At 51.9% G+C, this 26,571-nt stretch overlaps 1 protein-coding gene across 1 annotated transcript in view; it reads right to left on the reverse strand.

The window, feature by feature from the left end:
- Positions 1 to 6,300: 6,300 nt before the first annotated feature.
- PGBD5 (piggyBac transposable element derived 5) overlaps positions 6,301 to 26,571 on the reverse strand; it is a 118,931-nt gene continuing 98,660 nt past the window's right edge. Inside the window, exons 4-7 of the mRNA XM_039241234.1 lie at positions 19,640 to 19,820; positions 15,945 to 16,142; positions 9,779 to 9,884; positions 6,301 to 8,411 (exon numbers count right to left, since the gene is read on the reverse strand). Coding sequence (XP_039097165.1) covers positions 8,216 to 8,411; positions 9,779 to 9,884; positions 15,945 to 16,142; positions 19,640 to 19,820 — 681 coding nt within the window. The 3' untranslated portion in view covers positions 6,301 to 8,215. The remainder of the gene's footprint in view (positions 8,412 to 9,778; positions 9,885 to 15,944; positions 16,143 to 19,639; positions 19,821 to 26,571) is intronic.

Here is a 26,571-nt window from a genome sequence, read left to right on the forward strand (position 1 = left end):
TTTGGTCTGGAAGGTGAACGGATCAAGGTCAGACCAGGTTCTGAAATATTCCTCTTTTCTCATGCTAACACTTGAAATCCGAAAAAGGCGCCTTCATTTCATTCTTCCAGACCTTCAATCCTGGGCAACAATCCTGGATTTTTAAACATCCCATCCTGTTACCTCCATGAATACACTTGCGGGTCATGGGTGTCAATTCTAGGGTTTAATTACGCATGGTCTCTAGACTGTTGAATGGCGAAGGTGACTAAAAAGCGACTTCTACCACAAGGCTTAACACAGGCTGCCCAAGGTCACGTTGCTGCTAAGGGCTGGGGCAGCGGGGTGAACGCGTCCCTGATGACAAGTCTTACTCTATCTTTTTCTAGTTTCTGGGACTGGAGACAAGGTGGAGATGGGACAGGAAGGGTGAGTCGGTCACTGTCCCCTAGTCAGGGTGCGCCTGGTGCAGAGAAGCCTGCGTTCGATTGACTTTGAAGGTTTCTCCCTCCAGATGGAATAGTTCTTCTCTAAGCAGACATTTTAACATGGACGGACCTCATATTCTCTCGCCCTGTAGCATCAGTGTGATTAAACTGGGGCACAATTGTTGGGCTTGTACCTATAAGTCCAAGACTCTCCCCATGGCAAATCCCAGAGCCTTTGGCCCAAAACGAACCATTATCACACAGTTTCACTCTAGGAAACAAGCACATTCATCTTGTGAAGTAACATTCACACCTGACCTCTCTCTGGCCCGTACAGATCTCCTGCAACAATTCCTTAAGAACATTCAACCCCAGTGATAGAACATGGTTCAGCCAATGTATCCCCATTTGTGAGTGAGAAAATAGTCATTGTTTCTTAACTTTAAAAATATGCTTATATATTTCGGTGTGGGGGAGGAGCAGATAGAGAGTGAGAGAGAATTCTCAGCAGGCACCGCACTATCAACATGGAACCCAATGTGGGACCCGAACCCACGAACCATGAAGTCATGACCTGAACCAAAATCAAGAGTCAGATGCTTGGGGCTCCTGGGTGACTCAGTCAGTTAAGTGTCTGACTTCAGCTCAGGTCATGGTCTCACATTTCATGAGTTCGAGCCCTGCGCTGGGTCTGTGCTGACAGTGTGGGGCCTGCTTGGGATTCTCTCTCCCTCTCTCTTTACCCCTCCCCCGCTCGCTCGCTCTCGAAATGAATAAACATAAAAAGAAAAAAGAGTCAGATGCTTAACTGACTGAGCCACCCGGGTACCTCATTCCTTGATTATTTCTTAAACATACCATTATTACTCTCGTCACATGAGGTGTGCGTGTGTCTCTCACTACTTGACAGTCCGTGATGGAAGAAGACTGTTCTTGTTTGTCCCCAGTATCCCAGTGGCTTAGAAGAGTTCAATGAAAGTGCATTTAATGAATGGCTTCTATTCCACTGTCTTTGCTCTCAAACTGGAGAGCAGTCATTTGACTTTCTGAGTATTCCCACGAGCCCCAGGAGAAAGCAGGGAAGGCTGGGACCCTAGTATCAGGAAAATTAACTTTGTCATCCATTCCCGGCTATAGAGGGTCTTCCATCTCCTTGTTGAAGTCTTCTTCCCAGGGTGTCTCTGCCCTCAGGAGGTCTTTGATACACGTCCCCCACCCCTAATTGAGAGGAGATGGGAGTCGAACCAGGACACGAGAGAACAGAAAGGAAGGACCCAGAGAGCAGCTGGAATGTCCCATAATGTCCCCTCTGTTCAGAGAGGACAGGCAGGGAACGACTTCAGGGCTCACCAAAGTTACATGAGGAAAAGGGAGGAGGGAAGGGAGAGGGGAGAAGGGGAGAGTAGAAGAGGGTGGAGAAAGTAGAGTGGGGAAGAAGCAGAGAGACATAAAAAGGAAAAATGGAGGGAGAGATATAAAGATGGTGGTGGGGATCAACAAGACGTAATGAAATAAGGACAAATTCATCACTTACTAAAAAGTATTGCAAGCAGGGCACCTGGGTGGCTCCGTCAGTTAAGTGTCTGACTTTGGCTCAGGTCATGATCTCTAGGTTTGAGTTCGAGCCCCGCGTTGGGCTCTGTGCAGTCAGCTCGGAGCCTGCTTCAGATCCTCTGTCCCCCTCTCTTTCTGCCCCTCTCCCATCATTCTCTTTCTCTCTCAAAAATAAATATCAAAAAATATTTTAAAAATAAAAAATTTGGCAAGCAGAGCCCTGAAACCTTTAAAACTTTAAACAAGTGTTTGGAAATTATTTTTGGCTTGCAGAAGAACTTAAAACATTGCGAAGAGGTGCTGTGAAGATGTCTGAATTCTGATTTTAAGTTGAAAAGCAAGTGCTTCTCCAAATCTTTTTATTCTTCTGTGATGAAGTGTAAAAAGAACACCGGAAGCTGGGATCTGGCATTTCGTCCCCCATAAATATTTTCTGTGTTAATGGCAATTCCCACCTTATGGCCTTTTAGGATATGACCACCAAAGCCAAAGTCACGGCCCCTTTGTGTTGTTGATGCCCCCACACATATCACCTTCCATTTCTCACTTTGTTCACAAGGACCCAACTGCTGACAGCAGATTCTCACCCCAGTTTCATGCTCCCAATTCTAGAACCTTCTGAAAATGTGGAGAATGACAGGCTGTGGTGATGGCAGCAGCTGACGCACTCCAGCCTCTGCTAGTGCAGACCCTTTGTTCCCACCTGCCCCCCCCCCATGAACAAGATGGGAAGGAGAGATGGAGGAGGCACCCCACGGGAACCCCTGGACTCCCCGAGAATTAGCAGCAGAGTTGAGAAGGCTCAGGTGTCCAGACATGCCTGCGGCCCCTGGGCTCCCCTACCTGCCATCCCTCTTTACCTTCAGGAGCGTCCCTAGGGTGGGTTCACCAGGCTCCGCCCAGCCTCCGCTATTATTCGTTCGGGCCACAGATCCCGTGATGCTTTGCACGAATTTCCTTCATCAAACCCTCTCCTCCCCCAGAAGAAACCACCAGAGAGAAGCAAATGTAATATATTCTATTGTATTTCAAAGCTGCTGACCGGAGACAGCCTGAAGAAGTAAAAATCACGTGAGATGTCAGAATTAAATTGTATATGTACACACACACACATATGTGTATGTACATACATAAATGCCATCCTTCACCTTTTAGAACTCAGCACTGAGCTTGGGGGGTACAAAACTGGTAAAAATGTATTGCAAGCATGTCTTAGTGTGAAGTCAAAGTCATGACAAAAGGGGAGGCTGTATCTTCACAAAAGGGATGGGGACAGAGTTGTGTGACGTCCCCTGAGGGCTAGATATGTGTAGTTCATGAGAAGATTACGAATTCCCTCCTAAAGATTTTTTAATTTTTTAATGTTTATTTATTGAGAGACAGAGCATGAGCAGGGGAGGGGCAGAGAGAGAGGAGACACAGAATCTGAAGCAGGCTCCAGGCTCTGAGCTGTCAGCACAGAGCCCGACGTGGGACTCGAACCCAGACCGCCAGATTATGAGCTGAGCTGAAGTCTGCCACTTAACTGACTGAGCCACCCAGGCGCCCCCCCTCCTAAAGATTCATAACTGAAAACTGTAAGGAAAAACAAGATAACGTAATGGTGCAAGGGCATTTTCAGATAAAATGGCAATCTTTCCAGATTCTTTGACATGGATATCCCTGCCGCTGACGGCTGGCGCCCCTGAACTTGGGACAAGCGGGCACCTTCATCTGAGGAAGAGGAAGACGGTGAGCAGCTGGGAGCTGGCCGCGGGCATCCTCCGGAAAGAGGCAATCGTCTTCGTAATTCGGTTCCTTCTTCGCCCCAAATAGACTCTGCGCAGGAGCCCAGGAGTCAGGGCTTTGCTTCATGGCCATTTTCCGCTCTTTCTCAGTTAAGAGGACAATGGTCAGTTATGATGACAGTTAAGATGTCCCACTCGAGCCCGCAGCCCGGAGTTAAGGCCACCTCCTGCCCACAGGATGTCCTCTGGGACCTTCCTGTGTGGCGAGCTGCCTCTGGCTGGAGACATTCAGGAACTGACAGTGTCCCCTGCTCTCTGGGGTGTCCTGCCCCAGGGCTGGGCAGCTTGGCACCTTGGAAATGGCTTCCCCACCGAGCGCCTCCTGGTGACGTGCGCCGCACGGAGAAGGGGACGAGGCAGTCCAGAGATACATGTCATGTTCCCTCCTGAGTCAGTGCGTCACCAACCAAGCTAATCGCCCTGTTTTCCCAACCGTTTGGTTTCTATGTGGACCCACCGTCCTCTGGGACCCCATCACTGGTCAAAGTCTTGTAGGACAGTGGCCAGGGCTGGACTCATGGCCTGATGGGTACAGGATCTCGTACAGCATTTATCCCACTTTGGATACTGTACTCCTATCGATTAGCACTGATACGTATTGATAAGGGGACACACTTTAAAAAGCCGCAATAGACTGTGTATGGCATTAATGACTCCAAAATGCCTCCATTAAAACAAAAACAAAAACAAAAAACAACTCATAATCCTACAGTTCCAGATTTTTTAAAAAAAATTTCTTTCAATATTTGTTCATTTCTGAGAGAAAGCATAATCAGGGGAGGGGCAGACACGTGCGCACACACACACACACACAAATTTAAAAAAGAATTGCTAGGGACACCTGGGCGGCTTAGTCGGTTAAGTGTCTGACTTCAACTCAGGTCATGATCTCGTAGTCTGTGAGTTCGAGCCCCACATCAGGCTCTATGCTGACAGCTCAGAGCCTAGAGCCTATTTCAGATTCTGTGTCTGTCTCTCTCTCTCTGCCCCTCCCCCACTCATGCTCTGTCTCTCTCAAAAATAAATAAACATTAAAAAATAATAAGATTGGGATGCCTGGGTGGCTCAGTCGGTTAAGCGTCTGACTTCAGCTCAGGTCATGATCTAGCGGTTCGTGAAATCAAGACCCAACTTGGGCTCTGTGCTGACAGCTCAGAGCCTGGAGCCTGCTTCGGATTCTGTGTCTCCCAATCTCTCTGTCCCTTCACTGGTCTCGCTCTGTGTCTCTCAAAGATAAACATTAAAAATAATAATAAAAAAATAAAACATATCACTAGATCATACAGTAATTCTTTTTTTTTTCCTTAAGTAATCTTTATGCCCAAGGTGGGGCTTGAACTCATGACCCTGAGATCAAGAGTCACATGGTCTACTGACTGAGCCAGACAGGCACACCTGGTAGTAAGCACTATTTCTAAAGTTTTTGAGGAATAGATGCATTTTTAGAAAGACAGCCAAGGCTAATGAGAGAGCTAATTAAAATAGCTAACATCTCATCTTCCTAGCTGCTTTGTGCTGAAGCTGTGGCCCTTTCCTAGCAGAGGAGTGTGGGACATTAAGAGTTAACCGGAGACAGGCAAACCCTCACACCAAGTGTCAGGCTGGAGAAAATTAGAACCAAGTATAAGCCACCGGGGGAATGCAAGGAATAAGAATTTTGTAACTGCAAATGTCCATCGATGGATGAATGGATAAAGAAGATAGGGTACATATATATATAATGGAGTATTACTCAATGATCAAAAAGAATGAAATCTTGCCATTTGCAACTACATGGATGGAACTAGAGGGTATTATGCTAAGTGAAATCAGAGAAAGACTAATATCATATGACTTCACTTGTATGAGGACTTGAAGATACAAAACAGATGAACATAAGGGAAGGGAAGCAAGAATAATATAAAAACAGGGAGGGGTCAAAAACATAAGAGACTCTTAAATATGGGGAACAAACAGAGGGTGGCTGGAGGGGTTGTGGGACGGGAGATGGGCTACATGTCACCCTGTCCTTCCGGAAGAACAGAAACCCTTCCCAGCCTTTCCGGGGCTCCGACGCACCCAGCGGAACTGATGACCGCTTCAAGGATTTATCTGAAAACAGGTGGTTACCGTTTAAAAACCAGAGCGCTAACCTGGTGTAAGTCCCCTCTGGTTCCTCGGTGACGCAAAGTCGCCCACCTGCCTGTCACAAGAGTGCCTCTCTGTGTGAATGTGGACGACAACGCAAACTAGAAGAACAGAGGAGGAATCCCCCGTTGGGAAGGCAGGTGGGAATTTTCTTCAGTCGCACGGGCACCTAAGATACAGCGGTACTCACACAACCAGGGTATCGAGGCCTATTTCTACAAGTCAAGACCTAATTGCATTTCTTTTTTAAGCCTCTCGGGGGTGCTTGATACTACAAGCAGTTTAAGATCATACACCCTAGCTTATACAACAAGAAGTCAATTAGCCCGTACTTTTGTCCTTGACCTTTTATTTATTTATTTTTAAGTATATGCGACCCCCAACATGGGGCTCGAACTCACAGCCCCAAGTTCAAGAGCCGCGTGCTCTAACAGCTGCGCCAGCCAGGTGCTCCTCGTCCCTGCCCTGTTAAACAAATTCACGTCTTCACAAAGAATCAGCATCTAAATAGACTTTTATTTTTTTCCTTTACTTATTTGGACAGAAAAGAAAATTCATCAGCTTTCATTAGTCTCCCTAAGTGTCGGAAACACATTAAACTCAGAAATAGTGGACCTTGTAGAAAAGCATCACAAATTAAAAATATATTTCTCCATGTGGTAAAAGTGCTTTCAATCCAATTAAAGGACACGGCGAAGGTGTTTTTAAACACAATTTACAATTTGGCCTACAATCCGTGGCATCGAATTCAAACCACAGGGCGAGGGGATGTCGTCACGAATGCAGGCTACAGGAATGGCGTGGGGTTCGGGAGCATGCTGCCAGCAACACGTTTAATGAACTGAGTGTGAACAAGGAAAAAAGTCCCAAAGCCTGAGTAGAATAGATTTTGCATTTGTAAAAACAAAAACAAAACGAGGGGGCTACGTAAACCGGGGCTGACACGGATCGTGTAACTCCAAGAATCATTCGCTTCTTCTCTACGGGGGACGGTCAGACAGGGGACGCCCTGGCCGAGGTCTCCCCCAGGCACACGTGGGCCTGGGCTCAGAAGGAGCCCCAGATGTCCTGGGAAGTAGAGGAGCCCTTGGTGCCAGCAGCCCGGTGTGTGCTTCTCTCGGTCCCACGGGGAGATCGCACCCAATGAAGCTGGTCACCCGGCCGCCTTCCGGGCTCTGCCCAGGCCAGCCGCGGGGCTCTGGGGCAATGGTGTCAGATGGCCAACCCAGCCAGGTTACCACACACGGGGCAAGAGAATGAGCCCATGTTACCCACAGACATTTTGGTGTGTGTTTCAGCCATGCTCCATGTTTTCCCAAACAAGTAATTCTGCCAACGATCAGGTCTGTGGCAAAGCTTAAGGGCCACAGGCTCCCCACCACCCCGTGCTCCCTGATGGAGGGGAGCGATGTCTGTTCTGGAAGCAGGCTGCCCTTTCTGGTCCTGACACGGTCACGGGGCCCAGAAAACCGAACCGTGACCCTGCAAACAGTCACAGCTAGGGTGAGGGGAGGGGGCAGAAAAGAAGGGGGACGTTTTCCTTTTACAGAAGATCTTAAGCAACAGTAAGAAAATAACCTGAAGATATATTTAAAAATAAAAAACAGCATCACACATCACTGCGATTCCATTGGCATCTTCCCTTTCTCCCCCGCCCGCCAGCCAGGGAGATGAAATGAGTTAGGAACGCCTCATTTACGCATCGGGACAGGCGACCGCTCCTCCACTCCACCCCTATGTTTTAATGGCACCCAGTTTGCGTTTCCCGTTCCCAGCCGCCTGCAGGAGGCAGGTGCCGGAGGGCGCTCTGGACGCCTGCACACGCCTGCACGGCCTCAGCGGTGCAGCGCCCGCCTCTGCCTGCCTTGGTCACCATCGGACGCGGCAGGAAACTGAACCGTGTCATAAATGTTTTCACATCTTTGCACAGCAGGCATTTCTAGCAGGACAGGCTACGGCTCATCCCATCCCTGGCACCACCACGGGCAACGGCCTCCCCAGGTCCCCTGTGCCAAGCTGAGCTCCACGGGTGTCCCGAGGATGCAGCGCCCCGGCCGGCACGTGGGGACTGGGTGAGGCGCCCGCCCTGGCCCTGGGTGGGAGGCTTCTTCTGGAGGGAGGACATGCTCTTCTTTGAATGGGAACCTGGACGGCGGCCGTCCTCTGACCAGGCCCACCCTGGTCCCCGTGGAAGCCGTGGGCACCCCTCCAGGCTGGGGCCACTCCCCAGGCGCGGGAGAGGGGTGCCCGCAGGGCTCCGGCTGGGCAGGTCAGAACGGCAGGCTCTGTCCCTCCTCCGGCCTCCAGGGCCCGGTCCTCACCAGGCCCAGCCGCCCCGCATCAGTGGGCTGGGGAGGCTTCCTCCAGACCCAGCAGCTCCCTCACCAGTCTCTCGCCGAACTGCGCCCGGCTGTACCTCTTCACGTGGTAGGCGTCTGACATCTTGTACAGGATGTAGGCGTTGTTGATCGCGATGCTGATGGCGAACCAGAACACCTGTTGCCAGGTCTTGTTCGGTTTATGAGAAATGAAATACCTGCGGGCGCAGGGGGATAGGAAAGGTTGAGCCCGATGGTTCATGGGGGCTCAGGTCAGGGGAGATATTCCCGAAAGGCCACATAACGGTCCGTGCTGCCACAGAGGGGCCTTGGGGGCGGGAACCCGGCTGGGAGGGTTCAAAGAAAGCAGGCCGGGAGTCAGCTCTCACTGAGGCTCTGTCACAGTAAACTTTCTTAAGACAAAGAAGATAAGACAATTTCTATCAGAGAATTAGGTGGGGCGGGGGTGGGGGGAGTCATCGGAAGAGATCCTGGACCCGGGAGCCCAGCCTTCTATGGCTCAGAAGCCCCAAGGGAAGAGGGCCTGGGGGACTTCCCTCTTTGCTATGGGCCCTTCTCAGACGCCGTGTCCCATGCACACTGAACTGCTTCCATTTCCCAAGGTCAAGTTCACCCTCAGCTGCAGGCCTCTGCGGTGCGTCCCTGTCCTGTGGAGTGCATGTCTCTTTGCCACCCCCGTTTTCCCTTCAGATCAAGGACGGACGTCAAGTCAGGGAGGCCTCTGCCCTGAGATGGAAGGTGGTGCCCCTCCAGGGCCGGGAGCCGGCTTGGGGCTCAGGCCTGCATTGTGCCCTTCGTTCTGCACTTTGTCCCTGCCCCCCCGAGAAGTGCCCGAGGGTCAGCACCCTCACCACCACCAGCGTAGAGCAGACCCAGCGTGTCTGCAATATCAACGCAGATTTCTTTGCAATGACCTCATGAGATGAGCAGGTGCTGAGCACACAGTTCAGGAAACATCTGTTCCCTGACTCCCTGGGGAGTGCGGCCGCCTTTCCAGCCTCAGCTGAGCTTTCTGGGAGCCCCTGGGGCCTCAGTTTTCTCTGCCAGGGAGCAGCCCAGCACATTACCCTCCAAGAGGGCCGACTAAGTGCCACTGGCTTCTGGGTGACTCCGCCCTCCTTCTAGGTGGTGAGGCCCAACCCTGGCAACGTCGCAGTCACGCTCAGGACCCCTGGCAATCACTCCCTGAGCCCCTGTTACAGTGCCGCGGGCGTGCGGCAAACGCATCCCATCTACGCTACGTGCCTGTGTCAGATGAGAGCCCCTCCCCCCCCCCCACGGCGCAGGGGTGTGGGGGGAGGAGGAGGGCAGTCTGGGCAGGGGACAGCGGGTGCAGGCTCTGGGCCGAGTGCTGAGAGACGGCAAGACCCAGGGAGCAGAGGGAAGGGCACAGGGGCGGCATGGGTGGCGGGGAAGGAGGCAGGGCGCCCAGAAGGGAGGGGGATGTGAGGGCGAGCCTGGGAGACAGGCCGGGACTCAGGATTTTGCCTCACGGAGGCTTCACGTGTCCACTGTGACGTGGGGGCCACTGGGCACCCTGCAGACTCCAGGCCGCGCCACTTACTTGCTATACTTGTCGTCATATCTGCAGATGTAGCTGAGGTGGGCGGCAAACGCCTCCACAGCCAAGGGGCAGGGGATCTCCACGCTCTTCCTCTTGATGATGAAGCCTGCGGAGCACAGAGATGAGAAACGACCATCCGAAGCATCTCCTGCGAGCCCCATGACAGATGTGCTTCTCTCCCCCCTGCCTGGCCATCCCGACATGAGACAGGGAGCAGAGGGATGCCTGGTGGCTCACTGGTTAAGTGCCCGACTTTGGCTCAGGTCATGATGTTTTGGTTCACAAGTTCGAGCCCCGCGTGGGGTTCTGTACTCACAGCTCAGAGCCTGGAGCTGCTTCGGATTCCATGTCTCTCTCTCTCTCTCTGCCCCTCCCCTGTTGACGCTGTTTCTTTCTCTCTCTCAAAAATAAATAAACATTAAAAAAAAACTAAAAAACAACACTACCACACACACAAAAAAACAAAAAAACAAAAAGCAACAGGGAGTGGAGGGGTAGGGGAGGAGGGGGGAGGAGGAGGGAAAGGTGGACACCAGTCCCGGAAAGCCTCAGAGGAATGGAGAACATTGAAGTCAGGGGAGCACAAAGGTCTTCCAGCCAGACACAGCGTGCACCGCACAGGAGCCCTGCAGGCACACAGAGCGAAGAGGGACTGAAGGTGGCTTTAAGGGGTCCCAGGGAGGGGTGCGCCTGCCTTGGGAGAGCAGAGGGGAGACACAGCACTCACTCTTCCTTCCTTCCTTCCTCCTCCCTACAAGAAGCCGGAGTCCTTTCTGCCTCTTCCCGCCTCTATCACGGCAGAAGTTACAGGCTGCCCTCCACACCCGAGGCTCCTCCTTTCATGCACCCCAGGACTTGTGGGGGTCCCTGCGGACTCAGGGATGGCAAGCACCTTTTGCACCCGGCCACTCGGGAAACTCTACCTCCCCTCCCCACATGTCTTCAAATGCCTTTCCTCTAATAAATGCATCCCGGGCACCGCTCAGTTCTCAGCAACATGCCTACGTCCCACTGACCCCCTGACGGGTGTGAGGAGCAAGGAAAGACCAGCGAGCCCTCCTCACCCTCCTGTGGGACCACCTAGTTCCCAGGACTGCCCCCGGGGCCAACGACTGCCCTCCAGAGAGAACACAGAAGACATGAAAGAACACATTCTTCCAAAGGGCTGCGTGCACTCAAGCGTGGGCAGGCTTTACTACCATCTCCTCTGACCACCGCCTTCCCCCAGCACTGACGGGACTATGAGAACAGCGCCATCTTCTGGTGTGGGTTTTTTTTTTTTTTTTTTTTTTAAAGGGATCAGCCTAGATGCATGGTAAGATGAATGGTAAAGAGGCGGTGTGTGTCTGCAATGGAGTCCTACTCAGCCATCAGAAGGAATGAAATCTTTCCGGCTGCAACGATGTGGACGGAGCTAGCAAATGCTAAGCAAAATTAGTCAGGCAGAGGCAAACAAATACCGTATGATTTCATTCCTATGTGGAACTTAAGAAGCAAAGCGGATGAAGATAGGGGAAGGGGAAATAAAAGAGAGGGAAGCCAGCCATAAGAGAGTCTCTGCAACAGAGAAGAAACTGAAGGTTGATGGAGGGAAGTGGGTGGGGGATGGGCTAGATGGGGGATGGGCACTGAGGGTGGCGCATGTGATGTATGTTATACATAAGTGGTTAATCACTGAATTCTACCCCTGAAAAGACTACACTGTATGTGAAATAACTAGAATTTATTTTATTTAAAAAAATTTTTTAATGCTTATTTATTTTTGAAAGAGAGAGAGACACAGCGTGAACAGGGGAGGGGCAGAGAGAGAGGGAGACACAGAATCCAAAGCTACCTCCAGGTTCCAAGCTATCAGCCCAGAGCCTGATGCAGGGCTTGAACTTAGGAACTGTGAGATCATGACCTGAGCTGAAGTCGGTCGCTTAACGGACTGAGCTGCCCAGGCGCCCTCAACTAACGAAATTTTAAATAAAAGTTTAAAAAAGAAAAAATAAATAAGGGATCAGTCTGAAGGACTGTGAGAGTGTACTCGAAAGAATACTGTTGGAACACAAGTGGCAGGTCCCTTCAAGCACAAGGGACTTCATCTAGAGGGGCTTCCGCCCTCTCCCCGGGGGCCCCGCAGGAGACAGGACTGCACGGATCCATTTGCAGATGGAGCCCTGAGCTGGGAACGCTCTTTTTCTTCGGGTGCCCGTCCTCCACCCATCCCTCCGATACTGGCTTCTCACACAAAGAAATCCCTGGAGGACTTGGGAGAAACGGAGATGCTGGGGCCCTGCCTCTAGAGATGTGGTGTTGGGCAGGGGGCCTAGGCAACACATTTCCTAAAGCTCTTTGGGAGTCGGAGGACCTCAATGCTGATGTCAGGGGCTTCTTCCTGTCCAGGGGGGGTTCTGGGACTCTGCTTGGTTATGAACCCCCTCTCCACTGACAGATGTTCTACTGTCTGGTGATCCAGCCACCCAGGCAGGGTGGGCACAGGGTGGGCAATTCCTCTCCAACACCCTCCCCCAGCAGGCCTATTCCGGGTCCCTCATCTCAGCCACTCCACCCCACCCCACCCCAGCCCTCACACTCAAGCCCAGGCCTTGGCAGGTTTCCCGGCTCCATTTTAATTTGTCCCAAATTACAGCTTCATTCTGGGTCTAAAGTGGCTCCACGGAGCCCTCCTGGATATGGGCACATCCATTAGATCATCCCTGTACAGAGAGTCTCTCTGTTCTTTCCCCAGATGAGGGGACTCACTGTGAGTCACCAGGTTTCCAGTGAGCTGGGCTCCCACGCTGCGGAGGACTTTGGGGGCCGCCCTGTCGCTGGGCACCCCACAGCCCGCACCTCTGGGCTCCTGGCTTTCAGCAACAGCAGGGAAACAGCTCCTGGACTGCAGTGGCCCAGGTCTCCCCAGCCAGAGGTGATCTGCTCCGGCCCTTTGGATCCTTCCTACCCCCTCATACTTTTGAACTTACAGCGCTTTCTGCTTGAAATCTCAGCAGGGTGGCTTCCAAACCTGGGCAGGCACTAGTCTGCTTGAGCACATCCCCCATTTTATAAACCAGATCATCTTCAGGGATGCCCAGGTGGCTCAGCTGGTTAAGCGGCTGACTGCAGCTTAGGTCATAATCTTATGGTTTGTGAGATTGAGCCCCACGTCGGGCTCTGCACTGACAGCTAGAAGCCTGCTTAGGATTCTGGCTCTTCTCTCTCTCTGCCTGCTTGTGCTCATTCTCTCTCTCTCACTTGAAATACATAAATTAAAAAACACCAACAAAATAACCAGATCACCTTCCTCCCTGGTGTAATGTCCCTTTCAGAGGACTAAAAGGCTCTGACATTGGACATGTTGACAAGAGACTGTCTGATATGTACCAGGCATTGTGGACTTCACAACCAGGGAGGTCTTACACGTAGCCCACGGGCACCCTGGGTGGACCCTGCACGCTTGCAGCTATACGCATTTGGATATTGGCGTGCGCACTTGGCGTATGTGTCTGTGACACCACGCAGGTCTGTCTGACCCCGTGAGAGAAACGCGCGAGTTCACGCGGCAGTGGCAGCATGCCTACCGCCTCCCTTAGGCCACTTGCGGTAAGGCGGGCAGTCTTTCTGACATTCGGAGTCTGAGCGCATGAGTCTAGACCTGACTAGGTCTAGTCATGTCCAATGAGCACATTCTGCATGCGTGTTAGTCTCCTGAACCCCCAGTGGGCAAAGACTCTGGCAAGGAGATGACAGATCCGAAGTGGATTTCAGAACAGGAGCAGAAGGGTCTGGCTCCCCATGTGGATGTCCCTGGAAATGTGACAGCTCATAACTTTCGAAGCCTGTGCACGTGCTCGTGCTCTCTGAAAGAAGGGATGCTTTTCCTTATGATCCAGAAGAAACAATAAACCAACTCCTAAAATGTTCCTAACTAGTTAGATATTTTCTAAAATTGGAAATTCTGCTCAACTTTTAGAAGACGTGTGTGTGTGTGTGTGTGTGTGTGTGTGTATGTTATGTGTGTGTGTGAGACAGCAGAAGAGAATATAAACCTGAAAGGCAGTCTTTATAATATTTGAGACTTCATCCTCTGGGTAATATTTAAAGTAAGTAGAAAAAGAAAAAAATTATTCAATAAAGGGTTCAGGCACAGAGGTGGGGCCACTTAAAAAGAAAAAGTAGTAAAAACCCAACTGATGCCAACAGGTTGCTGTGAAGAGCACAAAATCACACTATGAAACCACCAGATGACCTCTCATTCCTCCAGCCTTGGGACAGAGCAGGGACTTTTAAAGCTCGTATAAGAACAAAGAACGTGACCAACAGATCTGCCCATGCAAAGTGAAAAGCATTTTGATGTTAAAAATTCTAACCGTAGGGGTGCCTGGGTGGCTCAGTCTGTTGAGCGTCCACCTTCTGCTCCGGTCATGATCTCACTGTTGGTGAGTTCAAGCCCCACTTTGGGCTCTGTGCTGACAGCTCTGAGCCTGGAGCCTACTTCGGATTCTGTGTCTCCCTCTCTCTCTGCCCCTCCCCTGCTCTCACTCTGTCTCTATCTCTCTGCCCCTTCCCTGCTTGTGTTCTCCTTTTCTCTCTAAATAAATAAACATTAAAACACTCTAAGACGTGAACTAGTGAAAGGATTTCCTGTGGGGAGGAGCAGCGGGCCACCCAGCCGTCACTCTCCAAGCCGCCTCCCTGCCTCCTGGCGCCCGGGCTGGGAGCACCCCCGCAGTGCTCTGTCGGCTCCCGAGTGGGTCTGGCTCACAGGCACCCGTGCCATCCATCCTGGGAAGCTTCCAGAGGTGCTTAGGGAGGGGCCAGGGCCATGCCAAGGGCACACCACCTGGGAGTTTTAAGGGCATCTAAGATTGTGGACTTTGTGATTTATAACAGACCACTTTAGAAATGGAAACCATAATGGAAGGAAACACAAACAGTAAGTTTCGGCATACTTAAAAATCAACCCTACCAATTTTCCCTTCTTCCGCATCAACATCCTCCTTGCTGCTTCCCTTGATGATGGATTTAAGGCTCCCAGCCTTTGAGATTGAGATTTTTTAAGGTTCTGTTGTCTTAAATCCTCGTCTTAAATCCTAGTGCATGATTTGCCACTTGTTATGCATAATGTGGAGGGAGGCGGCTCCTATACCCTATTCCCGAACATTCTCCCTGGGAGGGCCTTTGCCCAATCACCAGAGTATGAAAGTCCAATTCTAACTTGCCCTTCTGCTTGCAAGGTCAAGCCCAAACGTTTCCCCCAAGTGACCTTGACACAGTAACGGGCAGCACTCCAGACCTCTCCAAGCCTAAGTCCCATGGGCTTGCATCCCCAGACTGTAATCTCCACTGGAATGGAACAGGGCCTAGGTGCGTGGGTGGGGGAGTGAGGGAATAAATGAACGGACATTAAGCACACACACATCCCCCCACCGACACAAGACACACATCACATAGATACGCACCATACACACCACACACACACACACACACGCACTCACATATATACACATCACATTGATATATACCACATACACACCAGACACACATACACTCACACAGATACACACACACACACCATGTGCATAAGTACATACACATCCCCCCCACACACACATCCCTCCCACCACATACACACACACCCCTCCCACAACTGAGCCCCCTGCAGTGCTCCTTCCACAGGAAACATTTCTTGACTCAGACAATTACAAGTGATTTTTGAATACACGACGTGACGTGACGATGTCTGGTAGGCACCTCTGTCACCTGAGTTCCCCCGTCAGAGGGTTAAAGAGGCGGTAGCTGTAGTCACTTTAACTGCAGGCGCCTTATGGATTTTAAGCCCCAAGGAAAATGAATGACAGAATCACCTCACCACCCCAACCCCAGCGGTTAACCTCGGAGGAAGGCACCGAGCCAATAAAATTGGCTGATGCTTCCCCTCCCTTCAGACATGTCCTCCACAGAATCCTCGAGGCCAAAGTGACCACGTGGGTGCCGGACACATACACCCCTTGGCGTGACCACAGACCCCATCCTGGTCGCTTGCTGCTTCTCTCGGCTGCTGACGAGCAATGGGAGCTGTGTCGGCCCCCCAGTCAGGTGCAGCGGCCGGCAAGCTCACGGTGACGGGGGTCACCGGACACCTGGGCTGCACCAACCACCACCCCCCGCCGGGGCCCACCTTGCTGCACGGGCGAGTAGGCGTTGGTCAGGAAGCGGAAGTGCCCTTTGTTGTACCAGCAGATCAGGGACATGTTCCCCTTCATCTTGATGCGGTGCTGGCCCCGGGCCGGGGGCGTGGCGGGGTTGCTCAGCATGGACGGGGGCAGGCCGGTGCAGTCGCTCTTCCTGGAGCTGAGCAGGCCGCAGCAGTAGATCTCTGCAGGGAGGAGACGAACACAAAACCGCATCCACACGATCAGGGATGCTCACGCACACCAGTGGAAAGGACGGGCCTGCCCTGTTCTGGGGCTGACGACTGGGAGACAGGCCCTCCCTGCAGGAAGGACCGCTGCAGTCTGGAGGCTTCTATCCCAGAGGGGCTCTCTCCCAGGACTTCTAGAAGTATGTTTCAGATTACACGTGAGACCAAGCACCTGGGTGGCTCCATCGGTTTAAGTGTCCGACTTTGGCTCAGGTCACCATCTCACGGCTCCTGAGTTCAAGCCCCACATCAGGCTCTCTGCTGTCCGCAAGGAGCTTCTGTTCACCCCCTCTCTGCCCCTCCCCCCTCAAAAAATAAAAAAATAAACATTTAGGATCACACATGAGACCATCGCAGTGAATCAGCAGTAACAAAAGGAGTCTTGTTAAAGCGCTATGTGCCAGGCTCAGTGCACCTAACCTCCCAACTGCTCACCTGCTTCTAGAAACCTCTGCACCCTGAGGGAGAAGGAGCTACCGTGTGGCCTCTAATGCACAGAAGGTCCCACGGAGGCAGGAGGGATTGCGGGCAGAGGTCAACGTGGACAAGGAGGCTTTGCTAAATTCCGCCCTGGGCGCCAGGCCCTTCCTAGCCCGGCCCACCCTCGGGCCTGCCCCACTGAGCGGGTCAAGGTGGCCATGGAGGGCCCAGAGGAGTCAGCTTCTCCTCGCAGCCAGCATCCTCAGTCTGGAAGTCTGGAGGGGACGTGAAGCGGCACTTTTGACTGAAGTTACTGGGGACGGTCTCATCCCGGGGCTCTTCCATCACAGACTGAAGCTCACTGAAGGCTGGCATGACATCATCACTAACTTGAAACGTTCTATGACCTGTGTGCCTGCTCCCCTCATCCCTGGGTCTCCAGCCTGCCCTGGGGCAAGGGTGTGACCAGAGGAACCACCCCGTTCCCACTGCCTTATGAGCAGCAGTGGGTACAGAGGAAGAGCCCCTGGGTGCCATGATCGAGTCTCACTGCTCTGAAGCAGGGGGCTGCTGGCCACTCACACCTGTGTACCCTGAACTCCTCCAACGACCCTAGCCTTAATACTTAAAAGGAAGAAACTATTTTTAAAACAGTGGGGAGGATTCGATGAACAAGGAAAACTGATGTTTTAAATCCTCCCGCTGAGGCCATGTACGCAATCAGCCAAACAATTTGGTAAGAGGGGAAGAAAATCCAAACAGCACCCAAGTCTCATGAATCTGCCTCTTTATGAAAATAGTGTTTATTATATCAACGTCTTCTTCTGGGTCTTCTACAAAGTGGTTTCTGTGCACCCGCGGAGGGACGGCCAGACTCTCAGCTACGATGCCCTTCTTCAATCCTGGCTGCCCGTGAGAATGCCCTGGAGGGCACCTGCCCCGTCCAGTGCAGCCAGACTCCCTGGGGGCCCATGCAGCCACCAGTGAGGGGACAATGGGGAACTTCCAGCCCAGATGTCTGTCATCACAGTCGAGGCGTGCAAGAAGTATGCAGGAGCTCTAGAAGCTTCCAGAAGATGGGCAATGAAATCTTTGCCCATTCTTGGGAAAACTCCAATTCCATGTCTAATTATGTTCTTCCCACTAGAAGATTCTCCTCCAGCCTTTCCCTGATTCCCTGAGCTGGGGAGCATCCTTTTCTTCCCAGAATCACACACCAGCATGGCCAGCTGTCCATGCAGCAGCACTGATGGCCCGTGACAGTCCTTGGGCACCCTCACTCTGCCCCACACCAGCCCTACCTGGAAAACATGCACCACCTGACTCTCAGTCCAGGTGATGGGAGCACATACTGTGTGAGGCGTGGTGGCCCCAACGGCACGCGAATGCTATCAGGGCCCCAGGGTTCATGGCCACGCACCCACAGTTGGACTTGAACGAGCGGGTGAGCAGGGATGGCACCCTGGCTCTTACCACATGCTCTAACATGGGAGCTCATAGTTCTTCCAGCGTGGCTAGTTAACACTCATTAGGGCCCATTTTCTCCAACGTGGCTTCCACAGCCCCTCTTCCCGTGGTCTGATCTCTCCACCCTGAGTTCTCCCAGCAATTAAACACTGAGCCCTGTTGGGCACTGGACTTTGCCGGTGAGTCAGACACAGCCAGGGCCAGTGGGGCACACAGTCCAGGGGCTGCTTCCTCGTCACAGTGGCTGAGGTCAAGGTCAGAAGCTGCTGGCTCCCCATCACTTGTGAGGGTTTTGTTTTAAGGTCAGATGCCTGATCTGTTGCTAAGCAATGGGTCTGCAATTTCAGTGGCTGCCATAGCGGAGGAGAGGCTTTTTATGTTTCTCTCGAGTGGATTCGATATAAATCCCCCCAAATGTAGGACAAACCAAAGGATATACAGCTTTCTGTCAGGCTCCCTGACTTGGTCCAGATCTCTTTCTACAACCCCCATTGGTGCCAGAGCCACAGAAGGCTTCCTAATCTCTGACCAGATGAATGAAATATGCCAGCACCATGGCACACTAAGAATGTTCTGAGGCCCCCTGTACTGCTGCCTGTATTAATTCTACATAATTCTCTGTGACATCTGTATCAACTGGAAGGACCACATTATAGATGCGGGTGAGTCCAGGTTTCAGAACCTTTGTAGGAGCTACAGATCAAATGTGTGTGTTCCCCCCAAATTCTTCTGCTGAAAGCCTAGTGCCCAAGGTGATGGTGTTAAGCAGCAGGGCTCTTGGGAGGTGCCTGAGTCACGAGGGTGGAGCCCTCATGCACAGGGAGCAGTGACCTTAAGAAAAGGGACCCCAGATGGGGTGCCTGGATGACTTGGTCGGCTAAGCATCCGACTTCGACTTGGATCATGATCTCGCGGTTTGTGAGTTCGAGCCCCGCATCCGCTGTGTGCTGACAACTTGGACCCTGGAGCCTGCTTTAGATTCTGGCTCTCCCTCCCTCTCTCTCTGGCCCTCCCCTGCTCATGCTCTGTCTTCCTCTCTCTCAAGAATAAAAAACATTAAAAAAAAAAAAAAAGATGAAAAGGCAAGGGACCCCAGAGAACTCCCTTGTGCCTTTGGTCACATGAGATCAGCAACCTAGAAGAGACCCAATCACACTGGCGCCCTGATCTTGAACTTCTAGCCTCCAGAACTGCAAGGAATGTGTGCTGTTTATAAGCTGCCCAGTCTGTGGTAATTTGGTAGAGCAGCCCGAACGGACTAAGACACTAGAAGAACCCCTCCACGGCCACAGTCTCACAACAAAGGACAGGACGAAATGTGCCCTGGGTGGAGCTTTGGGCCGACACGCCCCCCACACACTGCAAGCCTGTGGCCAGTATCCCTGTGGATCACCAGTGCCCGGCAGGGTCCAGGCAGGCATGCGGCAGGCTGAGACCCCCGTGTCCCCTCCTGGCCCAGTGGCCTATGGTCCGTGCCAGTTGCTATGCACGTGCACCTCCAGACTCTCCCACCACCCCTCCAGGGGCGAGGGGCCATTCTTGGACCAGACCGCCCTGCGACAAACCTTGCTTTTCCAGCTCCTCAAACAGGCTCAGGCTGGTGATGCTGGGCCCCGTGAAGATGATGTAGTTCTTGCCCGCCGCGTTCCGGCACAGGCTCCGGGCGACCATGCTGTGCAGCTGGGGCTTATTCTTGAGCGCATCCAGCCCATCTGGGCCCCCGCCTTCCTTCAAGTGGACGTAAATCTTAAACAGGAACACACGGGAGTCAGTGTCAGCCCTGGGACCTAAGGCTTTGGGGAAGCACAGGTGGCTGTCGCTGGGCCAAAAATGGGTGGGAAAGCCACCTCTTCCTTGAGCCACCAGTTCCACAGTCCCTACGACCCCATCACCTCGTCAGCCCGCAGAGGCCCCAGGTCATTCCCAAGGTCACCCTGTAACCTAGGCAGCTGGTGGCTCAGCCCAGACTTTTCAGTTTGGAAATGTCAAGGTAGGAGGAGAAAAGGGACAAATGATCACACGTGATAAATTTGGGAGCTGAGGTCAATCCAAACATCCCCCAGTCCAGAAGCACGGGAGGGACTTGAGCATACAATGAATATAAGCTAACGGCTACGTCACCTGGAAGAGATACACTTATCTGCGTCCTTTCCATTTGAACACAGATTTTAATTCACAAAGTGAATCTGCAGTTACTCCTTATTCTTTTCAGAAGCCATCACAGAGGCAGAAGAGGTAGCAGTCACCTCATGCGGCAGAGGAGGAGACAGGATCAGGGATTAAAAACTCACCTGAGGTGCCAGGACCAGCAAAGAGGACGTGCTGGAATTGGCAAGCAATTCTTCAACTCTCTGTGGTGGCATGAACATCTTCCATGAACATCACCCAAGCGGTCATCACAGGGAATGGGAATAGATGCAAGAAAAGTATGGGTCTCCCAATGACTGACCGAGTCATGAAGAATCTATCATCTGGGTATTACCTAGTGATCTCCGTGAGGGAGAAAAGTTCTTGGGGAATGTTCTACATGCCTTTACGGGCAGCATTCACAAGCTAATAGTGCTCACTTGTGCCTGTCCAGTGCCTAGAGACAACAGACACTTGGTTGGCAATGAGGCTAGCCCTGTTCGTCCTGAGGCACGGAACTGTTGAGGGCAGGCTTGCCCATGCAGACAGCCAATGATACTCTGCTATGAAAAACCAACATGGCCCCAGGGAGGGATAACTGTCTGGCCAGAGAACTATGATCACTTGCAAAACACAGTGTCTGATGTTCTAGAAATAAAGCCTAATTTTATTTAAAGTTTATTTATTTATTCTGAGAGAAAGAAGGAGAGAGAGACAGAGAGAAAGAGAGAGAGACAGAGAGAGAGAGTGCTGGGGAGGGGCACAGAGGGAGGGGGAGACAGAGAATCCTAAGCAGGCTCCATGCCACCTGCACAGAGCCTGACGTGGGGTTTGAACTCACAAACCAAGAGTCGGAGGCCTAACCGACTGAGCCGCCCCAGGCACCCCATGTAAGTCTAATTTTAAAAGCAGCTCATCTTCCGAGGGTTAATCCTGTCCCACTCACTCACTCACTCACTCACCCGAGACGTCCTCAGGGAGGACCCTCCTTTCTTGCAGCCTGGCAGGTAATGCCTCGATGATACAGAACACCTTTGCAGATAACTTGGCAACAACTCTGACATTTCACTTTGGGGCCTCTCTGCCTTTTCCACCTCAATTCCCAGAAGGAATCCGTTTGATAGAGAGGAAAACACAGGGACAGAGAAGCCAATCTCCATCCCTATTACATGTCACATGTGATTCCAGCAGAGCTAGGCCGTCTTCTCGGAACCTGTCTTCTCTCCTTCAGCAAAGCCCCACTCTTATGACCACTACCACGACTTCTGAACCCAGGGCTCAGATTCGGACCCGCCTCTCCCAGATACCCTGCCTGAAATTACATCACATCCACGCCTGGGCCCCGCGTGTCCTGAAATCCACCACAGGGACAGTTAGCTTTGTCCCAGGGACAGTTAGCTTTGTCCCGTGTGTCTCCAAAAGTAAATCCTCCACCAGGAAATGGGAAGACTGTCACCGGAACCCCTCAGGCCCACCATGTCACCCAGCATGGTTTCTAAAGCCCCCTCCCCCCGGCCCCCAGGGATGGAGGCGGTCAAGGCAGGCCAAGTTTAACAGGACTGAATGTCAAATCCCACAACCAAGTTCAAAAAATAACAGCATTCTAGCATAGGACACAAGAAACGTGACTTAGCAAGAATAGTTGGAGAAGACAAACACTAAAGCCTTTGGAGACGGTCCCTGGATGCCATGACCAGCCAAGTTAAGGGGATCCTGGCTTATTAACAACATGGCTGGGGATTGTCTCATTCTCCGCGGGTCAAACCACAATCGGTTCTTCTGATACCACTCTTTCTACGACTGGTGAGAGGTGCGAGGGGTTGATGGATCCATCCGCTAATCCAGACCTAATGGCTTAAACAACAGAATGTACTTCCTCACAGTTTTGGACACTGTAGGTCTGAGGCTGGTTTCTCCTGAGGCCTCTGCTCACTGTATGTTCACATGGTCGTCCCTCTGCATGTGCCTGGGTCCTGTCTCTTCTTGGAGGAAACCAGTCATGTGAGATCAGGGCCCCTGCCAATGACATCTTTTTAACATGAATTAATTAACTCTTTACAGGTCCTATCTCCAAATATAGTTATATTCTGCAGTCCTGGGGGGTAAGGACTAAAACACATGCACCTGAGGGACACAACTCAGCCCATAAGGGAGGGGGAGGCACCAAACCTGGATCAGGAACAGCGGAAGCGCCTCTTTGGGCCAGAGGGCTGTACTGCGGATGGCAATTCAGAGCTTTCCAAGGCAGAACCAGGATGCCTGAACACGAACGGCTAGGAAACACTCTGGTCAAGCATCACGACCCTCGCAAACACTGAGAGCGACCCATACGCTGAACGGGTGGCTCCGGGAGGCCCCAGGACAAGCCAGGTGGGGGGTCTGAACACCTAGAGAAAGCCAGGCTCAACAGCTGCTGAGATGGTGAGCCTTCCTTCACACCTTTCGTGTTTAGCTGGGTCTGAGCTTCAGATGCAGAGGAAATGCGTCAGCACCAAAGAGTGGAACAGAGATGCACACCAGCCTACCTCAGACACCCCAGCAAAGTTGCACAGGAGACAACGATCTCCCCTGATAAACACGCAGCCCTTCATCTGTCACAGGAGGGGAGACTGGCGGGAGCGGCTCTGACTCTTACATTAGGATCACACTGTCTCCGGGATGCCTGGGTGGCTCTGTCAGGTAAGTGTCCAACTCTTGATCTCGGCTCAGATCATGATCTTGCGGTTTGTGAGTTCGAGCCCCGCGTCAGGCTCTGCGCTGACAGCATGGAACCTGCTTGGCATTCTCTCTCTCCCTCCCTCTCTCTGCCCCTCACCTACTGTCTCTCTCAAAATAAGTAAAAGAAAGTTAAAAAAAAAAAAAAAAAAAGAACACTGCTCGGCTTGAGTCCCTACAGCAAAGGCTTCAGAGAACCCTGGTTGTCTCCTGGATCTCATCATAATCTAGAGAGAATCACATCTTCCTGCCAGATGCACTGGGTGACCCAGAGCCTCATCTACTCCTTCTCAGCACTAATGCAGGTTCTTTGGAAGGCAGACTGCCCGGGCGCCTGGCTAACCTGGGCCTCAAAGCATGGTGCGCCTTCAAAATGTCGCCTCTTTGATTTCCAGACCAGATTCGGTTGCTCAGAGCAGCGTGTTCTCCCTCCCTCTTTGCTCTCCGGAAGCATGGACGTCCTCGGGAATGGGTGCGGGGTGGCACGCAGGGGTTACACGGACCTGCCACAGTCCGGCTGGGGTGGCCTTCCAGCTCAGAACGGAGCCAGGGTGCCAGAGAATCCGCCACACGCACTCCAGAAACTGGCCTCGCCCACTCGTCGCAAGGGAAGTACCGGAGCACATGGAGCAAGTAGCTGAAGGCAAGGGGGGCCTCCCAGCTCCAGCCACCCCCGGCCGAGGCTGAGGTGGCCACAGCAGCAGCCCCAAATCACCGGCGATGTGCAACCCCTCCTGGTAACGAAAGCTGGAAGACATCTATCCGTAGAGACCACCTCGAAAAACACCTTCCCTGCTTTCGGGGTGATGCCGGCCACTGCCCGTGCAGACGCCTGCTTCTCTAGAAATAAGGTGGCGTCAGGACTGTGTTGTGCCTTCGTGGGCCCTTCAGCTTCCACGGGCCTCTCTCCTCCACACGCAAATATTTACAACCACGTTTTACAACTGCATTGGCATCCAGACAGATGAACACATTAATACGATGCGTGAAAGCCCTTTCTTCAACCTGAAAGGTTGTTTTCCCCCCTTCTTATGGGAGGGAAACAAACAGCTTCACATTTCGCCTAGATGGGCTGGGGGCCCTCGACACTGCTCCCGCTCTAAGGAGAGGTCAGATCCAGGCAATGATGTGAGGACCCGGTTCTAATCCAGAGAGAGGCGCCTGAAAAGGTGACGTGGTGGCAGTGGGAGGAGGTGGGGACGAGTCCAGCTGTGACCACGCTGAGTCCGGGGTGCAAGCAGCAGCCCCAGACTGAGGAGGACAGACACGGAGGAGGTCAAGGAGGAGGACACGGCGCGCAAGTGCAATGACGTCCCGAGGGCGGCTGAGCCACGCTCCTGGGTATCACCAGCTCTTGGGGGGTGGCCAGGGACACGGGGCTCCCAGAGAAACACAGAAAGGAAGGGTCAGAGAAGGAGAACGAGAAGAGAGAGGTAAAGGGGTAAAATGTGTTCAGGAGGAAATGATCCAGGTCACATGACGTGGCTGAAAGAATCCAGCATCTGCTTCTGTGACCGTGGCTTAAACAATACCCATTTATTAGCTCGCGGCTCTATGGGTTGGAAATGCGGGTGTAAGTTTCCTGCTCCAGGTATTGCAAGGCTGCAGTCACTGTGTCCGCCGGCTGTGTTCTCAGGCTGGCACTCGGGATCCTCTTTCAGGCTCACTCGGGTCGTTTCTGTGTGGCTGGAGGACCGAGGTCCCCGTTTCCCCAACCAGCTGTGAGTGGGGACTGCCCTTGGCTCCCCCAGGCCACATGCGTCCCTTACCACGTGTCCCCTTCACCTGCAAAGCCTGCCTTGCAAACCCTCTCTCCGGATGACTCCCTCTCTGCAAATCTCTTTGCCAGGAAGAGCCCGTTCCTTTAAGAGGCTCACCTAATTATGTGAGACCCACCCAGGATAATTGCCTTTTTCAGATCAACTGACTTGGGATCATAATTATACCCACAAAATTGAAATTCCCTGGGCAATGCCTGGTTTAGCATTTGAGTAGAGAAGGTATGTGCATGCCAGGGGCAGGAATCTTTTGAGCGTCTCAAGAGTTGTGCCTACTACCCACATATTTACTTTAAAAGCATCATTTCTATGGATCTGAAGAACTCCAATACCATAGCTGATAGATGGAGTGCTGGCCCATCTTATTAAGACCCGCAGGGGGGCGCCTGGGTGGCTCAGTCGATTAAGCATCTGACTTCGGCTCAGGTCATGATCTCATGGTTCGTGGGTTTGAGCCCCGTATCGGGTTCTGTGCTGACAGCTCAGAAGCTGTTTCAGATTCTATGTCTCCCTCTCTCTCTGCCCCTCTCCTGCTCATGCTCTGTTTCTCTGTGTCTCAAAAATAAACATTTAAAAAAAAAAAAAGACCTGCAGAATGGAGGGACACCTGGGTGGCTCAGTCGGTTAAGCATCTGACTTCGGCTCAGGTCATGATCTCATGGTTCACATGTTTGAGCCCTGCATCAGGCTCTGTACTGACAGCGTGGAACCTGCTTGGAATTCTCTCCCTCTGTCTCTCTCTCTCTGCATCTCCCCTGCTCACTTGCTCTGTCTCTCAAAATAAACAAACATTAAAAAAAAAAAAAAGACCAGCAGAGTGGAGATGATGTCGGCTTTATTCCCTGGAAAACAGACTGATCTCAACACACAATGTATGTGGACCGACGTCAATGCCATCTTCCCAACACCCTCCTCCCCCCCACGTTACTGGTGAGAGACCACTTGTCAGTGCTGGGAATGTGAAGCTGGTACAATCTTTCTGCAGGGAAACTCTGTAGTATGAAAGAAAAATCTGAAACATACGTATGGCTATTTTACTGGTGAGTTCCACCTTTAGAGATTAATTCTAACATAACAATCAGAAACGCAGATAGATCTAAGGTAACAATCAGAAATGCACCGAGGGCCTACCCGCCTTCTCTCTCTCTACACACACACACACACACACACACACACCTATGTATCTCAGAATTTTTTAATAACGGCAAAAAAAATTAGCAACAACCTAATTACTCACACGAAAAGGAGGCTGATTAAAACTATTATCTGTAGGTATAATGGAATGCAGTGCAATTTCTTTTAGAATCATGATCTACAAAAATTATTTAATAACACAGCAAAAAGGTTCATGATATTCTTATAAGTATCTACACTATAAAATGGGGTGTGTGTGTTTATATATATATGTTGACAATATCCTCAAGTGGCTATCTCTATACGTTGGAATTATGGATATTCTGAAGTGTTTATGTTTTTAGAGACTAAAATAGAATTTCATCACAAAAAGACTAAATATAATCACAAAAGAACTTTTGTATCAGGATTACTCACACATAGGCACATTTGGAACTCATAGAATTTGTTCCCTAAGGCAGCCCCAGATCTAAGTTAGTGGCTGTTAATGTACACTGTGTCCAGCACACACAGGAAGCGGGTGGCCATGCTGGCCTGGGAGATACACGTTTCCCCAAAAGCCAGCGACATGCAGTCCCTCTTACAGGGCTATCTTGGAGTTGTTGACCTGAGTTTGCCCACACGGGCACAAATGGACGCTCGCATTTCCCCACCTTCTGGCCACTCTCCTCCCAGGGAGCAGACCCCTCGGCTGCTCCATCGCACAGGGGTGGGGGAGAGGCACGGATCAGAGGTTTTCATGT

Source organism: Hyaena hyaena, unplaced genomic scaffold (assembly GCF_003009895.1).
Source record: "Hyaena hyaena isolate Hyena2069 unplaced genomic scaffold, ASM300989v1 scaffold_193, whole genome shotgun sequence".
NCBI classification, from domain to species: Eukaryota; Metazoa; Chordata; class Mammalia; order Carnivora; family Hyaenidae; genus Hyaena; species Hyaena hyaena.